An 18,557-nucleotide genomic window follows, 5' to 3' on the forward strand; every position below is an offset into this window, starting at 1 on the left:
GGGAACGCTGTGGGCAAGGGACGGGGGCGCGGCCGGGTGGGCCGGCGGGGGCGCGGCCGGGCCGGCTCCGGGAGCGCGGCCATGTGCAGGCGAGGCCAATCGGGGCCCGGGGGCGCGGCCATGCTGGGGGCGCGGCCATGCTGGGGGCGGGGCGGGGCCGGCGCGCGGAGTGACGCGCGGCGGGGCGGGGGGGCGCGCTCGGCGGCGGAAGATGGCGCGGTGCGGGTGCGGGGCCGGGCTGTGCTGCTGCTGCTGCTGCGGCGAGCGGGAGAGCCGCACCCCCGAGGAGCTGGTACGGCCGCCGCCCCGCCCTCCCTCAGCCGCCCCCTGACCCCCACCCCCGGACTCGTGCTTGCTGGCGGAGCCCCTTCACCCCGGGTCTCGGCCCGGCCCCACCCGGCTCTGGGGAGCGCCTGAGGGCGGGCGGGGAGCGGTGCTGTAGTGTTGGGCCCCGCGCCTCAGGGCCCGGTGTCGCCACCGTAGGGTGCTGCTCTGGCCCAGTGTCTTACCCGATGCTCGTCCCGGTGCCACAGCCCGTTCCCGCCCATGTTGCTGCCGGGCCTGGTACTTCACTGCCAGTGCCCGAGCCCCGCGCTGGCCCTACCCCGGCCCGCATTCTTTGTCTGCGCCTCGTATCCCAGCGCCTGAAGCCGCTGCCCCTCGCAGCTGGAAGGGGCAGTGGTCCTGGCAGGGGCTCTCTCTGACTCTAGCACTGCAGAGTGCTCTCTTCAGAATTGTTCTGTGCTCCCCTGTAACCCGTTGCTGTGAAGGAAATAGGATGTAGGGTAGGACTTAGCTGTCCGGAGCTCCTGTATAGAAGTGATGTGTGCTCTGGCTGAGGGACAAGCTGTAAGGTAAGACCCTTTAGTGTTACCACAAAGTAATGGTGGTCTGGTAATCCACACTTTCAATTTATAAGCAACAATGGTATAGGAGTTCTGTAATTTTGGCTTTGCTACCGGTGTACATGAGCAGCTGTAGATGCATTCGTTCCCTTCATGGTTTTCCTTTCCTGCATTTCTTTTGCAGACGATCCTAGGAGAAACTCATGAAGAGGAGGATGAGATCCTTCCACGCAAAGACTATGAGGTGGGGAATTTACTAGTAGCAGCTTCTGATACTAATGTGATACTAACTGCAGACAGGTTTGTAATGGGGCAGATGCTCAATGTGGATCATTAGGTTGCATTGGCATCAGCAGAGATACCGAGACTTGCTGTGCTTGCAAAGAACTGTTCCTCATTTTTGTATGTTTCTGGGATAAAGCTCTGTGAGTAGGTTGAATGTTTGGTCTCAAGTCACACTCGTGTTGAGAAAATTCATTTTCAGAGCCTGGTCCATTTTCCCACTTCTTCAATGTGAGATTTATAGGCTCTGGTGGCCTTGTTTTCTGGTGACTGTAGAAAGTATCTGTAGATATGTGGTCACAGTTGCCTTTCTGCTGTCTGTGTTGTCATGCTGGCTCACAGCAGATCTTCCCATATATCAGATTCTGCTGCTTACAGGAGGTTTTTGTTTTTTGAATCACTGTCTGGTGGCCCTGAAGTATTTAGAACAGTTGCTGCTAGTATGGGTGTCACCAGCCCAGCCTTTTACAGCTTGGCTTGAAAAGGTGAAGATGTGGATAGCACTAGTGGAGTTTTGTGAGTGTGAGTGGGAAACTATTGCTGTTAACTCCCTACTGTGATGAACTGAAGAATTGATATGGTTCATCTGCACAGGAGTTCCTAGCTAGTGTTCCTGTTGCAGTGAGAGGGTGAGTATAAAGATCCAGTGTTATCCCCTGCACTGTCAAAGTGGAGATTTTCAGGGTCTGATTTTCAGATTTTCAGGGTCTGACTGATCTAAATATTCAAATTAAGGCGTTTCCAGGAGTATTTTCTCCTACTGTTGTTTGCAGAATCTACTGTGGGGGTAGCAATGACTTCTGTAGTCTTTAACAAGGTCTTCTAGACATAATTTTTTTCACAACCTTTTGCAGCTAATTCTCCTACATTGACCTTTTCACATTTCAGAGCTTGGATTATGATCGCTGTATCAATGACCCATACTTGGAAATTTTGGAAAGTATGGACAACAAGGTAGGACCTTGTTCTTTCATAAGCTAAAACCATGGAAATTGTCCAGAGAAACTGTGGATTGGAGGTGTTCAAAACCTTTCTGTATGTGGCTTTGACCAGCCTGGAAGGAGAAGGTGTGCCTGTCCATGGCAGGGGGTAGAATGAGATGAGCTTTAAGGTCCCTTCCAACCCAGATCATTCTGTGATTCTAAATATGCACTGCAGGAAATTTTATGGGTTTTTTTCCTCCTTATGACTGAAATTCTATGTGTTCTCCTGGTTTCTCTATTACAAAAAAAAAAAAAAAAAAAAAAGTGGAGATTATAGCTCCCAGCATCTCTTGTGGGCCTCAGGTTTAAAGTGAGTAAGATGCTGAGTCTTTCAGTTTCCTATTTTCAATTTGCTGTTGTCACAACCTTCTGTTGTGACCTCTGCCTGTTGAACTGTGGAGCCTAAACCCACCTTCCAGAAAATTCCTGTTTCTGTGTTGCGTTTATTTTACTTTTTTTTTCCATCCTCTTTCCAAACAGAAAGCCCAGAGATACGAAGCAGTGAAGTGGGTGCTGGTTTTTGCTATTGGAGTCTGTACAGGACTGGTAAGGATCATGCTGTTTAGGGAATGAGGAAAATTCAGGAGACTAAGCAGGAATAATTTAGAAGTCAATGGCTAAGGAGTAAAGTTAAGAGGAAGCATTCTCTTTCATGGTGATGAGAGCTTAGTAGATGGAGTTGTCTTTTGGGAATTATAGCATGTTGTTATAGACTGTTTTTTTTTCTTTCAGAATTTGCTGGGTTTTCTTTGTAAAGTAGTCTGGCAAATCCTTTAGTTTTGCATACAGGAAAACTTGTCCAAAGCAAACAACTTAGTAAAAAAGGACGACAGTTTATGGCTGAACTGTGAAAATTAGCTCAGCCGACTGTATGCCTCAATTAAATACTAGTTTTCTTCTGTACCCTTAAGTATGTGGAGCGTGTTAAAAATGCTGCAGATTAGTACTTTAATGGGTACTAATCAGATGCAGAAGTGCATCTCTTCAGGAATAATGCTAGGATGGATCTGTTCCAGTGAGAGAGGGGGAAGAAATCTGAGTTTTCATAGCTGCTTTACTCTGAATGATGCTTTTGTCTTCTTCATTTTCTGTTCTCCCCTGTGTACATATTTCTGGTACGACTAACTAGAGGGTGGTCTTCATTATTTGTATGTAGAAATTCCTGATGGCAATTCTGTCTTCTTTTTCCCAGGTGGGCCTCTTTGTAGATTTCTTCGTGCGGCTCTTTACCCAGCTCAAGTTTCAGGTGGTACAAAGCTGTATCTTTTACCTTGGGCCTTGCTAGACTCAAGTGACCTTTTCCTTTCTGTTCCCATCTTTTGCTCAGAACAGCTGACTTTCACAATTTTGCCAGTGGGCATGTTGTTCATAACTAAGCAAGTTTTCAACTTGGTTATGTAATTCAGCCCTTGAAACCAAGAAATGTTTCCAGTATCGGGTACATAAGCAGAGACTGACAGAATGAGTGGTTCCCCTTCTTCCTAATTCAGTGTTGAGCTTTGAAAAGGAAGCCTGGCTTCCTGACAGGTTGTGTTAGCTGCTCTGGCTGGATTAGGAAGCACAGGCTCAGCTCTTGATGCCAGTGGGAGGCCCAGATATTACCAAGTGATTGTGTGTTGGTGTGGAGAATGTTGTTTTCCTTGACCATCCTGCAGCGGTGGAGGAATGCACTGAGAAAGGCTGCCTGGCACTGTCCTTGTTGGAGCTGCTGGGGTTCAACCTGACCTTTGTTTTTCTTGCCAGTCTTCTGGTCCTGATCCAAGTAAGACTTTGGTCCATTGCTGCTCCTTACACAATCTTCCTTTCCTCTCACACAGGTCCTTGATATGAAATATCCTTGCTAGAAACACTTTCTGCCCCAAAGCATCAAACTAGCTTCACAGTGCTATTTGATTTAGCTAAGCAGGGTCTCTTGGTCCCTTGCTCTCTGATGTGAAGTTGTTGGTCAGGTATGAAATCAGTGCACCATAGTGTCAGTGTTTCTTTTGCACAGCCTATAGCAGCTGGGTCAGGAATTCCTGAAATTAAGTGCTACCTCAATGGAGTGAAGGTTCCAGGGGTTGTGCGTCTGCGGACCGTGGTGTGCAAAGCTACGGGAGTGCTCTTCAGTGTGGCAGGAGGTAAGGAGGGCTCTGATGTGTTGATCTTGTTGGGTGAAGGAGTCACTGAAGGGGAAAAAATGTTTTCTGTGCTTACACAGGGCACAGAAGGCCCTGCCTTTCCAGTAAAGTAATTTTGGTGATTTGGAGCAGAGTCATGAGCCCTGAGTGCATTTGAAGAGTAGAGAATAAAGAGAAGGATCAGGGCTATCAGGGAAAAAGGTGATTTTCTGAGTGGGCTAGTCACATGTGACTCTTTGTGGCAGAATCCAAGAGAGGGACCTGAGAATGTTCCAGGACACATTGTCAGGAGCAGCCTGAGGGCAGAAGGGCAGAATAACCTGGAGAGTTCAGAGTCCTTGTAACAGTTGTTTTTCAATTATTCCACCCACTTGGAGTGCAGAATCTGTGCAAGTCTTTGCAAATATTTGGGGTTGTTGAGGGAGCAGGAGGTCAGCACTTCCCTGAGGAGCTGCAGGCTCAGCTCAGACAGATGTGCCATGGCATGGGAGTGGTGAGCTGATCTCTTCTGGCTTTGTCAGCAAGGGAAGGTGGCGGTGGGGAAAGTGCATTCCCTCACTAAGCCCTGTTTTTCCAGGTCTTTTTGTCGGGAAGGAGGGTCCAATGATTCACAGTGGTGCTGTTGTGGGTGCGGGCTTGCCACAGGTTAGTGCTGGCCTGAGTCATTGTCCTGGTCATGCCACTGTTTTGTAAGAGTAAGTTCCCATCTCCTGTGTTTCTAAATCTTTACTTTGTTTGTAGTTCCAGAGCATCTCTTTGAGGAAGATCCAATTTAACTTTCCCTATTTCTGCAGTGACAGGTACTGTACCCAGGATGTGGAGGTGGGGAGAGGAGGATGAGTGAGCAGACTTCCTTGGGAGAAGGGTGGCAGGCTGGGGTGAACCAGTCAGTTGTTTTATCAGTTTCTTTCTAGACTCCTGCAGTTTCATTCTACAGCAAGACAACTCTTCCAAGCTGCTCTGGTCTTCCTGTTTATAGATGTTCTCTTGTGTTTCTCAGCAGATCTCTACCCATTTCAAACCTTTAATGTGGATCTCTGAAAGCTCACCCCTTATGATTAGGATATACTACAGAGAAGGCTAGTTCTCCTGAATGTGAACAAATTCTTGCCCTTTCATCTCTGTAATTCTTTCAAGTGATGCTGGAGTTTGGGATGGTTCCTCACATACTGGGCAGTTGTGCAGTACCAAATTCTGCTATGTGTTTGTGCTCTACAGAAAGAGCACAATGCTGCAGCTTAATGAACTGGTGGTGTCTGCCATGGCCAGCTTTTCTCCCAACTCTCATTCCTGAATCCCTGGGATATTCCATAAATGGGGATGATCTCTTACTTTGCAGAAGCATCTCTAGAGCTCTAATTTGCTGAACTGAGGTTGTTTTTCTCTTAATTTTCAGGGATAAAAGGGATTTTGTATCTGCTGGAGCAGCTGCAGGGGTTGCAGCCGCCTTTGGAGCCCCAATTGGAGGCACTCTTTTTAGTTTGGAAGAAGGTTCCTCCTTCTGGAACCAAGGACTTACATGGAAAGTGGTGAGTGATGATTCTGACTCTTTCTGTGAGTATCTTCCTTGAGAAGAGGGCTCCTCTTGGTAGGGCTTGAACATGAGGGCATTTCAATGATCCTGCCTCTTCTGAGCTGTCTTGGCAGGAGGGAGGTTGCCTGCTCTGTCAGTGTTCCAGAACTACTACAGATCAAGGGCAGAGATGAGCCTGGTGTTATCTGGAACTGTGGGACAGCTCTAGGCAGCAGATTTAGTATACCTGGGAGAGAGGGCTTTTGTGCCTGGGCTCTCTGCAGCCTGGTCCCTTCCACAGTCAGTTCCTTTGCCTAGGCATAGGTCTCAAGGAAGAGCTGACTATGCCAATCTTAATTTTGGGAACCTTTACTTCCCTTTTTTTTTTTTCTTCCACAGCTTTTCTGTTCCATGGCTGCCACTTTCACCTTGAATTTTTTCCGCTCTGGGATTCAGTTTGGAAGCTGGGGGTCTTTCCAGCTCCCTGGGCTGCTGAACTTTGGGGAGTTTAAGGTAAGATTTACTGTTATTTCCCTACTCTCCAGTCTCTTGTTAGCCTTGTGATTCTATCTGTTAGTTTGGAGGTTTCTTTTGACACGTGCTTGTATTTCAGTGGAAGGCACTTTATATTTAGCTGCAATACATTGATACCCTCAGACAGAATTGTTGCCCTTTGGTCTTAGCTACTCAAAATCTCTAGGTGTGGAGACAGAAGTGTTGGTAAGAAATTACAGCAACTACTGTCAGTATTTTTTGTACACTTTTCTGCACAGTGCTCTGAGTCTGATAAGAAATGCCACCTCTGGACAGCTGTGGACCTGGGCTTCTTCATTCTGATGGGAATTGTAGGAGGCCTTCTTGGAGCCACCTTTAACTGCCTGAACAAGAGGCTTGCCAAGTACCGCATGCGCAATGTGCATCCCAAGCCAAAGCTGGTCAGGTATCTGTGCTCTCCTGAGTTTGTACAGGGATCTCTGCTCCCAGAGCAAAAGCATTCGTCTAGAAGAGCCTTTGAGTAGGACTGGAGGAAATCTCAGACTGGTTGTTTTAAAAATCACTAAATGAATCCTCCATAGAACTTAAAAGTGAACACCAGAAACCAAATGTTAAAGTCTCTGTAATTTTTTGATGACTTTGAGAGAGAATTGCAATCCCTCTTATAAGGGCAGTGGAGGGAGCTCTTTATCATAAAAGGCTGAACAGACCAGAGCTTTGTCTCCATGCTGGATTTTTGTGTGTCCTTGTCCAAACTGATGTGGAAAGAATAGCTGATGTCACTTTTTAAAATCTTGTTGGTTAATTAAATGCACGATATCTGTGCTGTTTAGAGAAGGAACTTCTGTGTTATTCTGAAAGCAGCTGTTTGTTTGCTCTAGACAGTTTCTAAACACAAAGCCCAGGTTTAAAGAGAAAAATAAGTGTATTTCAGCAGTTAGAAAAGAGGTTGAGAGACTGTGCATTGTCCTGCCCAGTCCTATCTACCCTTTTACCCTGTAAGGATGTAGAGATCATTGTTTCCATATGAGCAGCCTCATTACTGAACGCTGGGGCTTTTCATGTGTGACTGCTCTGTGTTCTCTGGGCAGAATTAGCTTATTTTTGGGGCAAGCAGTTAAAAAGGGGAGCTAAGGCAATCCCTGGGAACCAAGTCAAAATTCAACTTGATTTGCAGTGTCCTTTGTTCTGATGCTAAGCTGTGGTGATTGCTGCTTCTTGCAGCCTTGTCAAAGTCATCTGCAGAGCTGGGACTAGGTTACAGTGCTGAGTGTGGCTTCAGTATGTGGTTTCTGTTGTGTCTTTCAGAGTCTTGGAGAGCTTGCTTGTGTCATTGACCACCACCGTCGTGGTCTTCACAGCCTCCATGGTTCTGGGGGAATGCCGGCCGATATCTTCCAGCAGGCACAGTGGCAATGACACCCTGAGCCTGCAGGTGAGGGATTCTTATGTGAATATTATATTCCCTGTCATATTGTTCGCCCTGCAGAGAAGCACAGGCATGTAATGAGCTTTTGACAGCATGCAGTACATAACAGAACTGCAGTGAGAGCCCATGGAGGGTTGCAGGAGCTTAGGGTAATGATGAAACCTACATTGTGCTTTTGTACAAAGCGACTCAGGCTCTGAGTCAAGGAGCCCATTGATGTTGTAGGCTCCATCTCTGCTATTGATGTTTGGCCTGAACTTCCCAAAGCATGGCTGTCCTGGGGTGATGACAATGGCTAACAGTAACAGAAGTGTTATTCGCATTCTCCCCAAAGGCTAATGTAGGAGACAGTGAATTTTAACCCTTTGTATCTTTTGTGTCCTGCATTAGGATATATCAGAGGATGTAAATTCAAGCATCAAAACTTTTTTTTGCCCAAATGAAACGTACAATGACATGGCCACACTTTTCTTCAACCCTCAGGAGTCAGCTATCCTGCAGCTCTTCCACCAGGATGGTAAGTAGTTAGGAGACTGCCTCATCCCACGCTTAAGATTCAGTGCTTCATCTTAGCTGGAACAGCACCACAAGGCCAGCAACATCTTCAGGCCTTCATGGCTCTGGAGGACTGCTAGTACAACTGGTGAAAGTCTCTTTGATGAGAAGAAAGGGCTATTTTTCCTCTCTTTTCATTTACTCATTGTCTGCATGTGTGTTTGGACTGGGAGACTCAGTAGCTGTTGTGAGATGAGCCTGCTGTGAGGGGTGGAAGGTGCAAGACTCTACCTTGGACAGACATATGCCCCTTTAGTCATGATTCTTCTTGTGTTGCAGGTACTTTCAGCCCAGTCACCCTATCCCTGTTCTTCCTTCTCTATTTCTTACTCTCCTGCTGGACATATGGGATCTCTGTGCCCAGTGGTCTGTTTGTACCATCACTGCTTTGTGGGGCTGCCTTCGGACGCCTGGTCGCCAACCTCCTCAAAAGGTGCATCAAGTGTGCGTGTGAAGGACATGCTGCAGGTGCACCATGAGCTCTCAGGCAGGTTTTCCTAATCTGAGGGCTCTGTGCTTTGCTCTAGTTACATTGGTCTGGATCACATCTACTCAGGAACCTTTGCACTGATTGGGGCAGCAGCATTCCTGGGAGGAGTGGTCCGCATGACCATCAGCCTGACCGTCATCCTCATTGAGTCCACCAATGAGATCACCTATGGGCTCCCCATAATGATCACCCTCATGGTGAGTGCAGGACCTTAGCTCTGGCTTTTTGCAGACTGCTTGAACATGTGCTGGCCATGAATCTTTGTTACTTTCAGGGCTGTCATAAGCCAAGGAGTCTTGCACTTGGAACAACAACTCAGTAGACCTCGTGTTTGCTATGCAGGTAGCCAAGTGGACAGGAGACTTTTTCAACAAAGGCATCTATGACATCCATGTGAACTTGCGAGGAGTGCCTCTTCTGGAGTGGGAAACCGGGGTGGAAATGGATAAGTAAGGCTGCTCCTCTTGGCCAGGCTGTGGGTTAGAGTTTGTGGTGGGGATTCTTGTTCAGAAATGCATTAATACAGGGGGATGATGCTACATCTTCAAAGAACCTGGTTGCTCTGAGGAGCAACTGTGAGGGCTTCTGTGAAAGGAGTTGTGCACCAGGCCTGCAGCAGGAAAGAGATGCTGAAGCCCTTTCTGAGGGGGTGGATGGATGGAAATCTTCAGGGTGGATTTGGGAAGTTCAGCAAGAGCTTTTGTGAAAACATTCCATTGGACTTTGCTTCTTGTGGAATGTCATCTTCTTCTTACCTGTTGTCTCTTCCCAGTAGTGTTTAGAAACTTCATTGTAAGTTAGAACATTCTGCCTTTCCTCCAGTGCATCATTGATACAATGTTATGTTATAAAAAACAAACAAACAAAAAAAATCAGGTGTACCATCACTGGTGATACCACAGTGAAGGTGAGCACACAGGTAAAAGGAGCTAGCAGAAGTTAACTGCAGCAGACTCCTTCAGGATCTTGTTTAGGAACTGGTTTGTTTCCATGTTTGTTCATCACTAGCCTTCTGTCACTGATGTGATGCATGCAGCAATCTTGGATTTCTGTTTCTTCAGACTACAAGCCAGTGACATCATGGAACCCAACTTGACATATGTGTACCCACACACTCGGATCCAGTCCCTTGTTAGCATCCTGCGCACGACTGTTCATCATGCCTTCCCTGTGGTGACAGAGAACCGGGGCAACGAGAGGGAGTTCATGAAGGGAAATCAACTGATAAGTAACAACATCAAATTCAAGGTAAAGGGTTGCTTGTTTGATAGGTTGAAGAGTAGAGAGCTTTGTTTTGCATTCAGAATGGCCTTGCTTTAGTTATTTTAGCTTTTGGGCAGAATTTGGGTCAGAGATAAGCACCTACTGCAATAGAAAATTTTTAAGAACTCCATTTCATTCCATTCTCTGGGTGATGGTAGAGACAAAAGACTGGGCTGCATTCTTAGAGGCAAAAGTTAAGAGGAAAAAGTAATCAGTTTAGCATAGACATGGAAACGTTTGGATTTGTTACTGAATTGCACAGTCCTATTGGCTATTCTTGCAAGTCCTGCAGCAGCAGTGGCTAATGAACATGTTATGTGGTGGCACAAAGCTCTGATTAGTAGTTCACAGTCACTCTTGGATAACTGTTGACTTGCTTAGTGAGTATCTGAAAATTGTTTGTTGTATCCAGAAGTCCAGCATCCTCACTCGAGCTGGAGAGCAGCGCAAGCGTAGCCAGTCCATGAAGTCCTACCCTTCGAGTGAGTTGCGTAACATGTGTGACGAGCACATAGCAACAGAGGAGCCTCCTGAAAAAGAGGATCTGTTGCAACAGATGCTGGAGAGAAGGTGAGGTCCTGGTAGGCACAAAGGTACGGAAACAGGGTTTTTCCATAGGTTGAGATGTGTTGTAAAGAATGTTTCATACAGTCTCTGTCATTCCATATGCCAGCAGAAACAGTGCTGATATCCATGTTTTAGAAGTGATTTGTCAGGTCTGAGGAGCCAATGCTGCGTCTCACACCTGTGACCAAGTCCCAGGCAAGTGGGTTATGTCCAACTTCTTACATTTCCTTCAAACACTTATACAGGCGTATTTCCTTGAGAGGATGAAGTACCTGGGAAGGTTTCTGTAGAAATCAATGTCCTCTTGTCTGCAAAAATGTGAGAGCTCTGGAAAGCTCACTTATTCCAGCTAATGACCTGCTGCCACGATACTGATCCCACCTTTCTGGTAACTGGGCTGAGTCACCCAGCTTGTGTTGCTGTTACTTCCGAGTAGAAGCCCAGTCTAGTGAATAATTTTCTACATCAGTGATCATGACTTTCATGAATGGCATCCTGACACTAATATTTTGTCAGATGCTTCAGCTTTTATTAGAATTTGAGTAATTTGGGACTGAAAAGTGCTTTAATAGCAAGTGATTTGAAATTGAGTTAGGAGACTGTCCTGTTCTGCTGCTCTGACCACATAATGGCTCTTGACCTCTCTCTCCTATTTTTTTTTTTTTTTTTTTTGTGAAGTCTTGCTTGTCCCTAGCAAGAGTCCCCAAAATGTTCAGGGGAAGTTTGCAAAGAGATGAAATAGCTGCTCTTTTGGGAGTTGGGGTATGTGAAGCTTGTAACACATGGTGTTAAATCCATCACAGATACACTCCTTACCCCAACCTGTACCCTGACCAGTCTCCCAGTGAAGAGTGGACCATGGAGGAACGCTTCAGACCCTTGACCTTCCATGGCCTGATCTTGCGCTCACAGCTGGTCACCCTTCTTGACCGGGGGGTTTGCTACTCTGAGAGCCAGTCGGTGAGTCTTCCTGTTCAGGAATTGCAGCAGAGACGTCCCTGCCTCCTCAGGAGATGGGGAACAATATTCGTGGGCTGCCAAAAAGGATATATCTATTTTTACACTTTAAGGAATGCATGTGTGTTTTTAAAGTTGCAGACAGGTAATGTGAATTCTCCCTTGAAGCTCTTAGAGTAAAGGAAGTTGAAAATATCCCCAGGAGAAGGACAGCCACTGTTTAAAAAGTAATCCAACAGACCTGTTTGTTGCATAAAGCTACGGAGAATATATGATATGAATAAATGACATAAAGATATGCAGAAGTGGAGAATAGAGGGCAGATATTAAATGCAAATAGAGCATCCAGCAGTATATACTTTTAGTTTTACTGCTGTGTGTTGAGGTCCTAGCAGAAAAATGTCAGCTGTGTCATTGAGATCAGTGAGAGTATCTGAGGCCCAGATCCCCCAAGGCTGGTTTCCTGCTGACCTCCAGTGTCGAGTGTAGATTTGTCAGAGGTTGGGGAGCAGGTCTGTTCTCTCTCAGCTAAAGGCCTGCGTAGGTTTGAGTAACAGAGCCTCTGCAGAAGGTGGGTGTGTGGGTGTGGAAGGAGATCTGGGGGAGTAATTAGGAGGCATGGTTTGCTGTGCTGCTTGCAGCCCCTGTGTTGTCTGGAATGGTGACACATGGGTTCAGTGGGGTTTATTTTAATTACAGAGTGCAAGTCAGCCTCGTCTGTCCTATGCAGAGATGTCAGAGGATTATCCCCGCTATCCAGATATCCATGATCTGGACCTCACATTGCTGAACCCTCGTATGATAGTGGTAAGATATGCACTGCAGTGTGACAGTGCCTCCTGATATATATTTACAAGTGTCCAAAGCCTTTAAAAAACATTGAGAGCATGTTTTAATACGCTCTTTGGCACAGTGACCAGCATCCTGTGCTCCTCAAGCACTCAGCCTTCTCTGCATGTGGAAATCCCCTGCTACGAGGTAACAGTGTCCCTTGGTGCTTTACTTCTAGAATAAGGTGTTGCCTGTCCAGTTTAACTTCTCAACAAACCAAACCAAAATAATGTCATATTTGTGCAGAAATAGAAGATGACCACGGTCAAATACTCTGTCTGGGCATCAGTACCATGGAGGACTTGCATGTTAGGAGTTGCATGTAGGAGTTGCATGTTAGTGATTCCCAGAGATATTGAAAACGCCTCTTGTAAATAACATGATTGTTTTGCTTTCTTAGGATGTTACCCCATACATGAACCCATCACCCTTTACTGTCTCTCCAAATACTCACGTGTCACAAGTCTTCAACCTGTTCAGGACAATGGGACTCAGGCATTTACCGGTTGTGAATGCAGTTGGAGAGGTGAGTCCTTGGCTTGGCTTAGCTGAGCAAGGAAACCACAGTGTTTGTGCCACATTTTCCATCTTTGGGACAATTAAGATCTCTTTTAACATCAAACAGAAATGCTTTAAAGAGATCAGAATAGGATTTTTTTAGGGCCCTGAAGGCTTGATTATTGTGACTTTGTTGTCATCTTGTGTGTCCTAGGCTGTTTTCCCTTTACCTGCAAAGAACAGGGCTTGCATCACTCCTGTCTCAGGTGTGCAGCCTGTAGAAGCTATCCCATTTTTCTGTCTTTTGAGAGGCCTTGAGCTCATCAGAGGCCACTAATTTGCCTTTCCTTTCACAGCTTTATTCAGGCCAAGACCAAAATTTCCTATATGTTGGGGCAAGAGGTTTTTCTGTAGGAAGGGAGTTGCATTCTATTTCTACTCACAGGAGCAGCAAAGCAAAGGAGTGTTTAAATGGTCTGTGCTTGACTCACTACCCTATTCTCTTTGCCATCTACGATGCTCAGGAACAGTCAGTAGATGTCAGCAATCTCCTATAACCACTATGAGAAACTGTTTCCCCTAAGCCTGACCTGATCTGTGTGAGGCAGCACTGCTTTTTCTACCTCCAAGTTCCCCATAGTTACTCTGCAGGTCCTGTGAGTTCCAAACAAGAGATGTTGGCTTGTTCCATTTTAGTACAAGATGCTCTTGTGGTACTAGAGAACAGCCTAGTTCTAAACTCTTTCCATGTGTAAAATCAGAGAGGTGTTTTCACCAGCTGAAAAGTGTGGTTTGACTTTATCCACAGCAGGCTGGGAGAGGGTCCCTTTTGTCACCTGCCAGTGTGCAGTCACCTCTTATCTAGTCTTGACCATTTCTCTGTTTTGGTCTTTAAAGCTTCCTTGAATGTATCTGATAGGAGTTACCTGAAATCATGCCATGTGGAATACCAGAAATGTCTTGAATGAAGCCCTAAAAGACAGCTTTGTTATTTCCAATTGCAGTTTTTACTTCCTGAAGGATTTTACATCCTTGTGCTGTCTGACATGGAAAGGATTTCCCTTCCTAGTTAAAGGGTCCTACTGGTGCCAGAGACCACAGCAGTGGTTAAGCTGTTTGTTTGGGTGTAGTTAAATCAGCATTCTTGCCTGAAGAGTAAGTGTTGGTAGAGGGGGGAACGTTGTTTCTGTGAATTTCAACTAGAATCCACTCTAACTCAGCATTGGTCAAGAACTGCTCTCAGGTTTCCTCTTTTCGGGGTGTTGAAAAGAATGACCACTTTTATTTTGGATGTCTTTCAGTGGCACATCTCTGATACAGACTTGGTATCTTTTCTTCTCTCCCTGTTTAAGGTTGTTGGGATAATCACTCGGCACAACCTGACCCATGAATTCCTGCAGGCAAGACTGAGACAGCACTATCAGACCATTTGATGCCCCTGCCCCTCTGTCAGTGTGGCTTCCTCCCTCCTCCAGCCGGCACACATGCTCGCATTCTGCTTGGACCGCACAAGGCCCAAGACCTCCCGTTTGGCTTCTCACGTGCATATCAAGCCTGGGGAACTGGAAAACATTTTGCTAGCCAGAGAATTAGAGGAGCTGCCTGAGCCCAGAGCTGTTGATTGGCCTCAGGCACTTGGTTTGACAACTCTTGATCCAGGTGTTTTCTTCCCCTGTCCCCCAGTTATCTCCTTCCATCAGATGTTGTCCTGACACTGCGTGTTCTGCCATTTTATTTTGGGGTTTTGTGAAGAGTTGGAAAAAAGAACCATTTCCCTCCACTGTGTCCTGGGCAAAGAACAGCAGTATCTTTCCCTTCCTCCTGTGTGACTCCCTTTTCTTCTTCCTCCCTTGTTCCTGCAACTGTTGCCTTATTTGTGTGAGGAGGGAGTTACAGTCACCGCTAAGAGGAGATACTGAAGTTTGCAGATATCAAATAGCTGCTCTCGAGGATGGTTTCTTGCAGAAACAGTATTAAAAAATCCAGCGTTTTGGAAATATACCTGTCTTTGCACATGTTCCCCTTTGGCCATATTTTTTCACTTTGGCTTCATTTGTTCTTAATTTCTCTCCTTCTTTCATGGGGAAATGTTTCTGCTGTGATGATTTTGACAGTAGATGACTTTTGAGAGCAGCTCAGCAGATTTGGAGTTCATAATGGTTACATTTCAGTTACTGTTTGGGTTTATAGATATTTAATATATTTGCAAACATCTCAGAAAAAGGAGATCTCTTCCCTGTTAGCTGTTTCTATTATCTCCCTGTAAGAGACTCTTCTAAGATGCTTGGTGGCACTCCACTTGACATTGCTGCATTTCTTGGCATTTGTAGGCACTTTGTCCCTGCACTGCTCAAACAGTGGGAGCCTGGGACACCGTTCCAACTGGAGTCAGAGACCAGGGAACTCCACATCCTGAGAGCATGGAGAAGTGTTGCTTTCTGGAAGCAAATAGAGCTGATGATCTCTGGGCTTGGTTGAATTATCTCTGTGTTGTGAGATGAGTTGCTGTAGTTTCAGGCTGCTGTAAGGAGGGATACTTGGTGCTGGTGACTAAAGCAGGGTCTCCTGCAGGTTATAAGTGGCCCTGTCTGTGCTCTAAAAATGTTTGGGATAATGTTTGCAACTGCAACAATCTGTAAGGGTAAAATCAGCACTTAGGAGCCAGTTGCAGCCAGTTCAGTGCTTTAGCAGGTACCATCCTGGCCAGCACCTGTATTGTTCCAGCAAGCACCTGCCCTCCTGAGTTCTCTGTGCAGATAACCCTCAGTGGGAAGCCAGTGCTGTGCCTCAGGGACTGCAGAGCTGATTGGCTTGATAAAGCACAGAGCATTCTCTCAGCCAAGATACTGGGACAAGTTACATGGGGAATGTATTCCAGAAAGGCTTCTACACAGCCTCTGAGCCCTCCAGTTAACCTGTTGTCTGCCATAAGGAGCTGGCTAGGTGGGAACTGGGACAGAAGGCAGACTTTGTTGATTTTCTGTATTTCCTTAGAGCGCAGGAGTTGGCATCAGTTTCTACTCTTGATTTGCAAGTTCTTTCCCTGTAAGTAGAGTAAGGATGTTCTGTCTGGATAGTCTCTGCAGGTGTTGCCTGAAATGCCTGTGTCCCCTGAGCTCTAGTCTTACACTGAGCTGTCCCAGGAAGCTTCCAGCACCCATTTGCACTCTCTGAAGCTGGACTGTAGGTTTGAAATATGCTTATGTTAGGCTACTTTTCATTCAAAGGATTTGTGCTCCTGGGTAGTTACGAATCACAGGAATCCTGGTTTTGTGGGATTTCAGATCACTTAGGTGGAATTGGCAATCCTGTACTGTTAGAACACCTGTCAAGAATGTCCTGTGTCTCCCCATGACAAATGTTTCTCCTCTTGATCATGTTGAGTGTGTGTGGAAGGGAAGGTTCCTTCTCTTCCTGCACATGAATAAGGCTCCTTAGGTTGTTTGCCTTGAGCTGGTCCCATTTTATTTCTGTACACTAACAGCAGGGTATTCTGCTGCAGGATGTCTTTGTCATTGCTGCTGAGACTAGAGTTGGGCAATCCAGGCAAGTCAGGCTGGAGAATCTAGTTAAGGTTTTTCTGGGCACCAGATGCTTCCCCATGAGAAGGCACTTTGCCTTCCAACTGTTGGCAGCACTGTCTGCCCTGCCTGGGCATCTTATTCAAATGTTTCAGCTGAAAAACACCCTGTCATTCTTTAAGTAAAGATGTTTTCAATGAGGATGGTGGGTGACCCTGTCAGCTGCTTTAAAGGGAAATCTCAGTGTGCAGTTACTGTTCTGTAGCCTGCAGAAAAGGAATTACAAGTTCACCTGACATTTGGAGATGCAGCATTTCCCTTCAGATGAGGACTGATGCCAAGGGGTTTGTGTTGAATCAGTCTTCTCACACTTCAGTTACTTAATTTCTTTCTTACAACACACTTACTGCTTCTACCCTGGCTCTAGTTGCTAAGTGATTTACTAAGAAACTTATTCTAACATAGGTGCCAGGAACATTTTAACAGAGCAACACTAAGGGAAAAATAACCCAGAACTGGGTTAGTTCTGATGGCAAGGTTAGGGGGTTAGTCTGGGGCCTTCCTCCTTGCCTTGTGGCTTCCTGTGCAGTGTTAATTATGCAGTTTTGAATTATTAATTACTGTGAACCATTCCAATGGTAGCAACTTACCTTTCCATTTGGTTTTTTTTTGCACTGTTTTTTTTTGTTATGAAATGATGTAAGCTAATACCATGGTGTGTGTATATAAATTGTATTTTTTTTACATTTGTATGAATATATTTTTATTTGAACTATGGCACTTGGGAAGTATTCATGTAGCTGTAACATGTCTGAGAGTAAAATGTTTGTGTGTCTCCTTCAGCACTTTCAAGGCCTTTTGATGTTTCCAGTATTTTTTTTTTTTTTGTTTGCCCTTTATGATAATAAAACTAGTAGAACATGGCAACATCCAAAAGCATGATTTGAGGTAGTTGCTATTTATGAGCTGTCTGGATCTAACAGTTTGTACAGAAGGTGCTCCTAGACTAGGCAGAGAGGAATGGCTGTGATCCATTAGGTTGTGACCACTGTAGTTCCACATTCTCACAGCAGCTGTTTCAAAGGAGGGAATTGCCATGTTTGATAAGGAGCTAAATTGTGCACATTGTGCTGCTTTTCTTTCCTGAGAACTCACCTTCCTCCCAGTAAGTTAATTAAAGAGGTTTAAACTACAGTGTCACCTCTTGTTTTACACTTGTGTTCTCCAGGGTATGAAGGATCTTAATTTCATCTTGAATGTTTATTTAGTTTGTGGCTATCTTTCCTGCTTTGTCCTGCTGTCTGCCTTACAGAAAAGAATTAGTGACACTTTTTGAGCTTTCATCTCATGCTTACAAGCCAAAAATATAAGTACAGTCTTTGAGCACTGTAGAAATATCTGACCCAAAGGCTCACTGCCTTTCCACGCTTCTGTGCATCGGGGGCTGTGTTGTACAGGGTGCACGTAGTAGCTCTCTGAGGCACTCTAACACAGAGTTAGCCAGCAGCTTGTCTGCCTGCTGCCCTCTGCCTCTCCCTTGGTGGGTATGTAATGCCACAGGAAGCTTGAGATGGGTAACACCATCTCTTGGGAGGGAATGGCAGAAAATCTGATTTGAGGAGCTAAAGAAGTGCCACAGCAGTCTTAACTAAGCAAGGAATAGGAAGGATGCCCTAGCAGGGGTAGGAAGGAGTCATCAGGAGAAAGGACTGGGGGAGCTGCTTCAGCTCTATGCTGCCTTTGGTTATAAATGCAGCAACACAGGAGGCAATGGGAGAGGTTTATAGGCTCGTTGAATCCAACCATGTCACTGTCCCTGTAATGATGCACTGGGGCTCTAGCAGAAAAAAATTAGTGGTGTTCAGTGAGATTATTAATATTTTTTAAATTGTTGCTTTGCTAGCAGGATACAAGGTGTCGTTTCAGTGCGTGTGCATTCCATACAGGTGTGTGCATTCCCAGTTGTGCATCATGCAGCAGGAGCTGGAAGGAGCAGAGGATGGCTGCCTGGAGCTTTGGCTGTTGCAGGGGTGTGAGAAGAGAGTGAAGCTGCTCTTCTTGTCCAGGGTGCTGAAGGGCTTTTCAACAGCAGTGGGATACACTCAGTCTCCTCTGCATCCACTGTTGAAATGCAGTGTCTGAAAAGGCTTACTGGGAGCTGGGATGAGACGTCAGTGAGCTCCACTGCTGTCTGGGAAGGGAGGGGAG

The 18,557-nt window shown here is 45.9% G+C and overlaps 1 protein-coding gene across 2 annotated transcripts; it reads left to right on the forward strand.

The window, feature by feature from the left end:
* Positions 1-203: 203 nt before the first annotated feature.
* On the forward strand, positions 204-17,191 carry CLCN6 (chloride voltage-gated channel 6). 2 transcript variants are annotated; one of them, XM_053997573.1, is made up of 23 exons: positions 204-292; positions 1,030-1,089; positions 2,016-2,081; positions 2,591-2,656; positions 3,303-3,369; positions 3,766-3,872; positions 4,104-4,230; positions 4,808-4,875; positions 4,972-5,030; positions 5,627-5,759; positions 6,143-6,256; positions 6,517-6,683; positions 7,547-7,673; positions 8,058-8,184; positions 8,502-8,655; positions 8,750-8,909; positions 9,055-9,161; positions 9,774-9,960; positions 10,388-10,545; positions 11,346-11,502; positions 12,199-12,306; positions 12,731-12,856; positions 14,181-17,191. In XM_053997573.1, the coding sequence occupies exons 1-23, from the start codon at positions 212-214 to the stop codon at positions 14,259-14,261; spliced, it is 2,607 nt and encodes an 868-aa protein (XP_053853548.1). In that variant the 5' UTR covers positions 204-211; the 3' UTR covers positions 14,262-17,191. The 2 variants fall into 2 exon arrangements, with proteins under 2 accessions (XP_053853548.1, XP_053853549.1); XM_053997574.1 differs by lacking the exons at positions 11,346-11,502; positions 12,199-12,306; positions 12,731-12,856; positions 14,181-17,191 and adding an exon at positions 10,649-11,339.
* The last annotated feature ends 1,366 nt before the right edge of the window (positions 17,192-18,557 follow it).

Source organism: Vidua macroura, chromosome 23 (assembly GCF_024509145.1).
Source record: "Vidua macroura isolate BioBank_ID:100142 chromosome 23, ASM2450914v1, whole genome shotgun sequence".
NCBI classification, from domain to species: domain Eukaryota; kingdom Metazoa; phylum Chordata; class Aves; order Passeriformes; family Viduidae; genus Vidua; species Vidua macroura.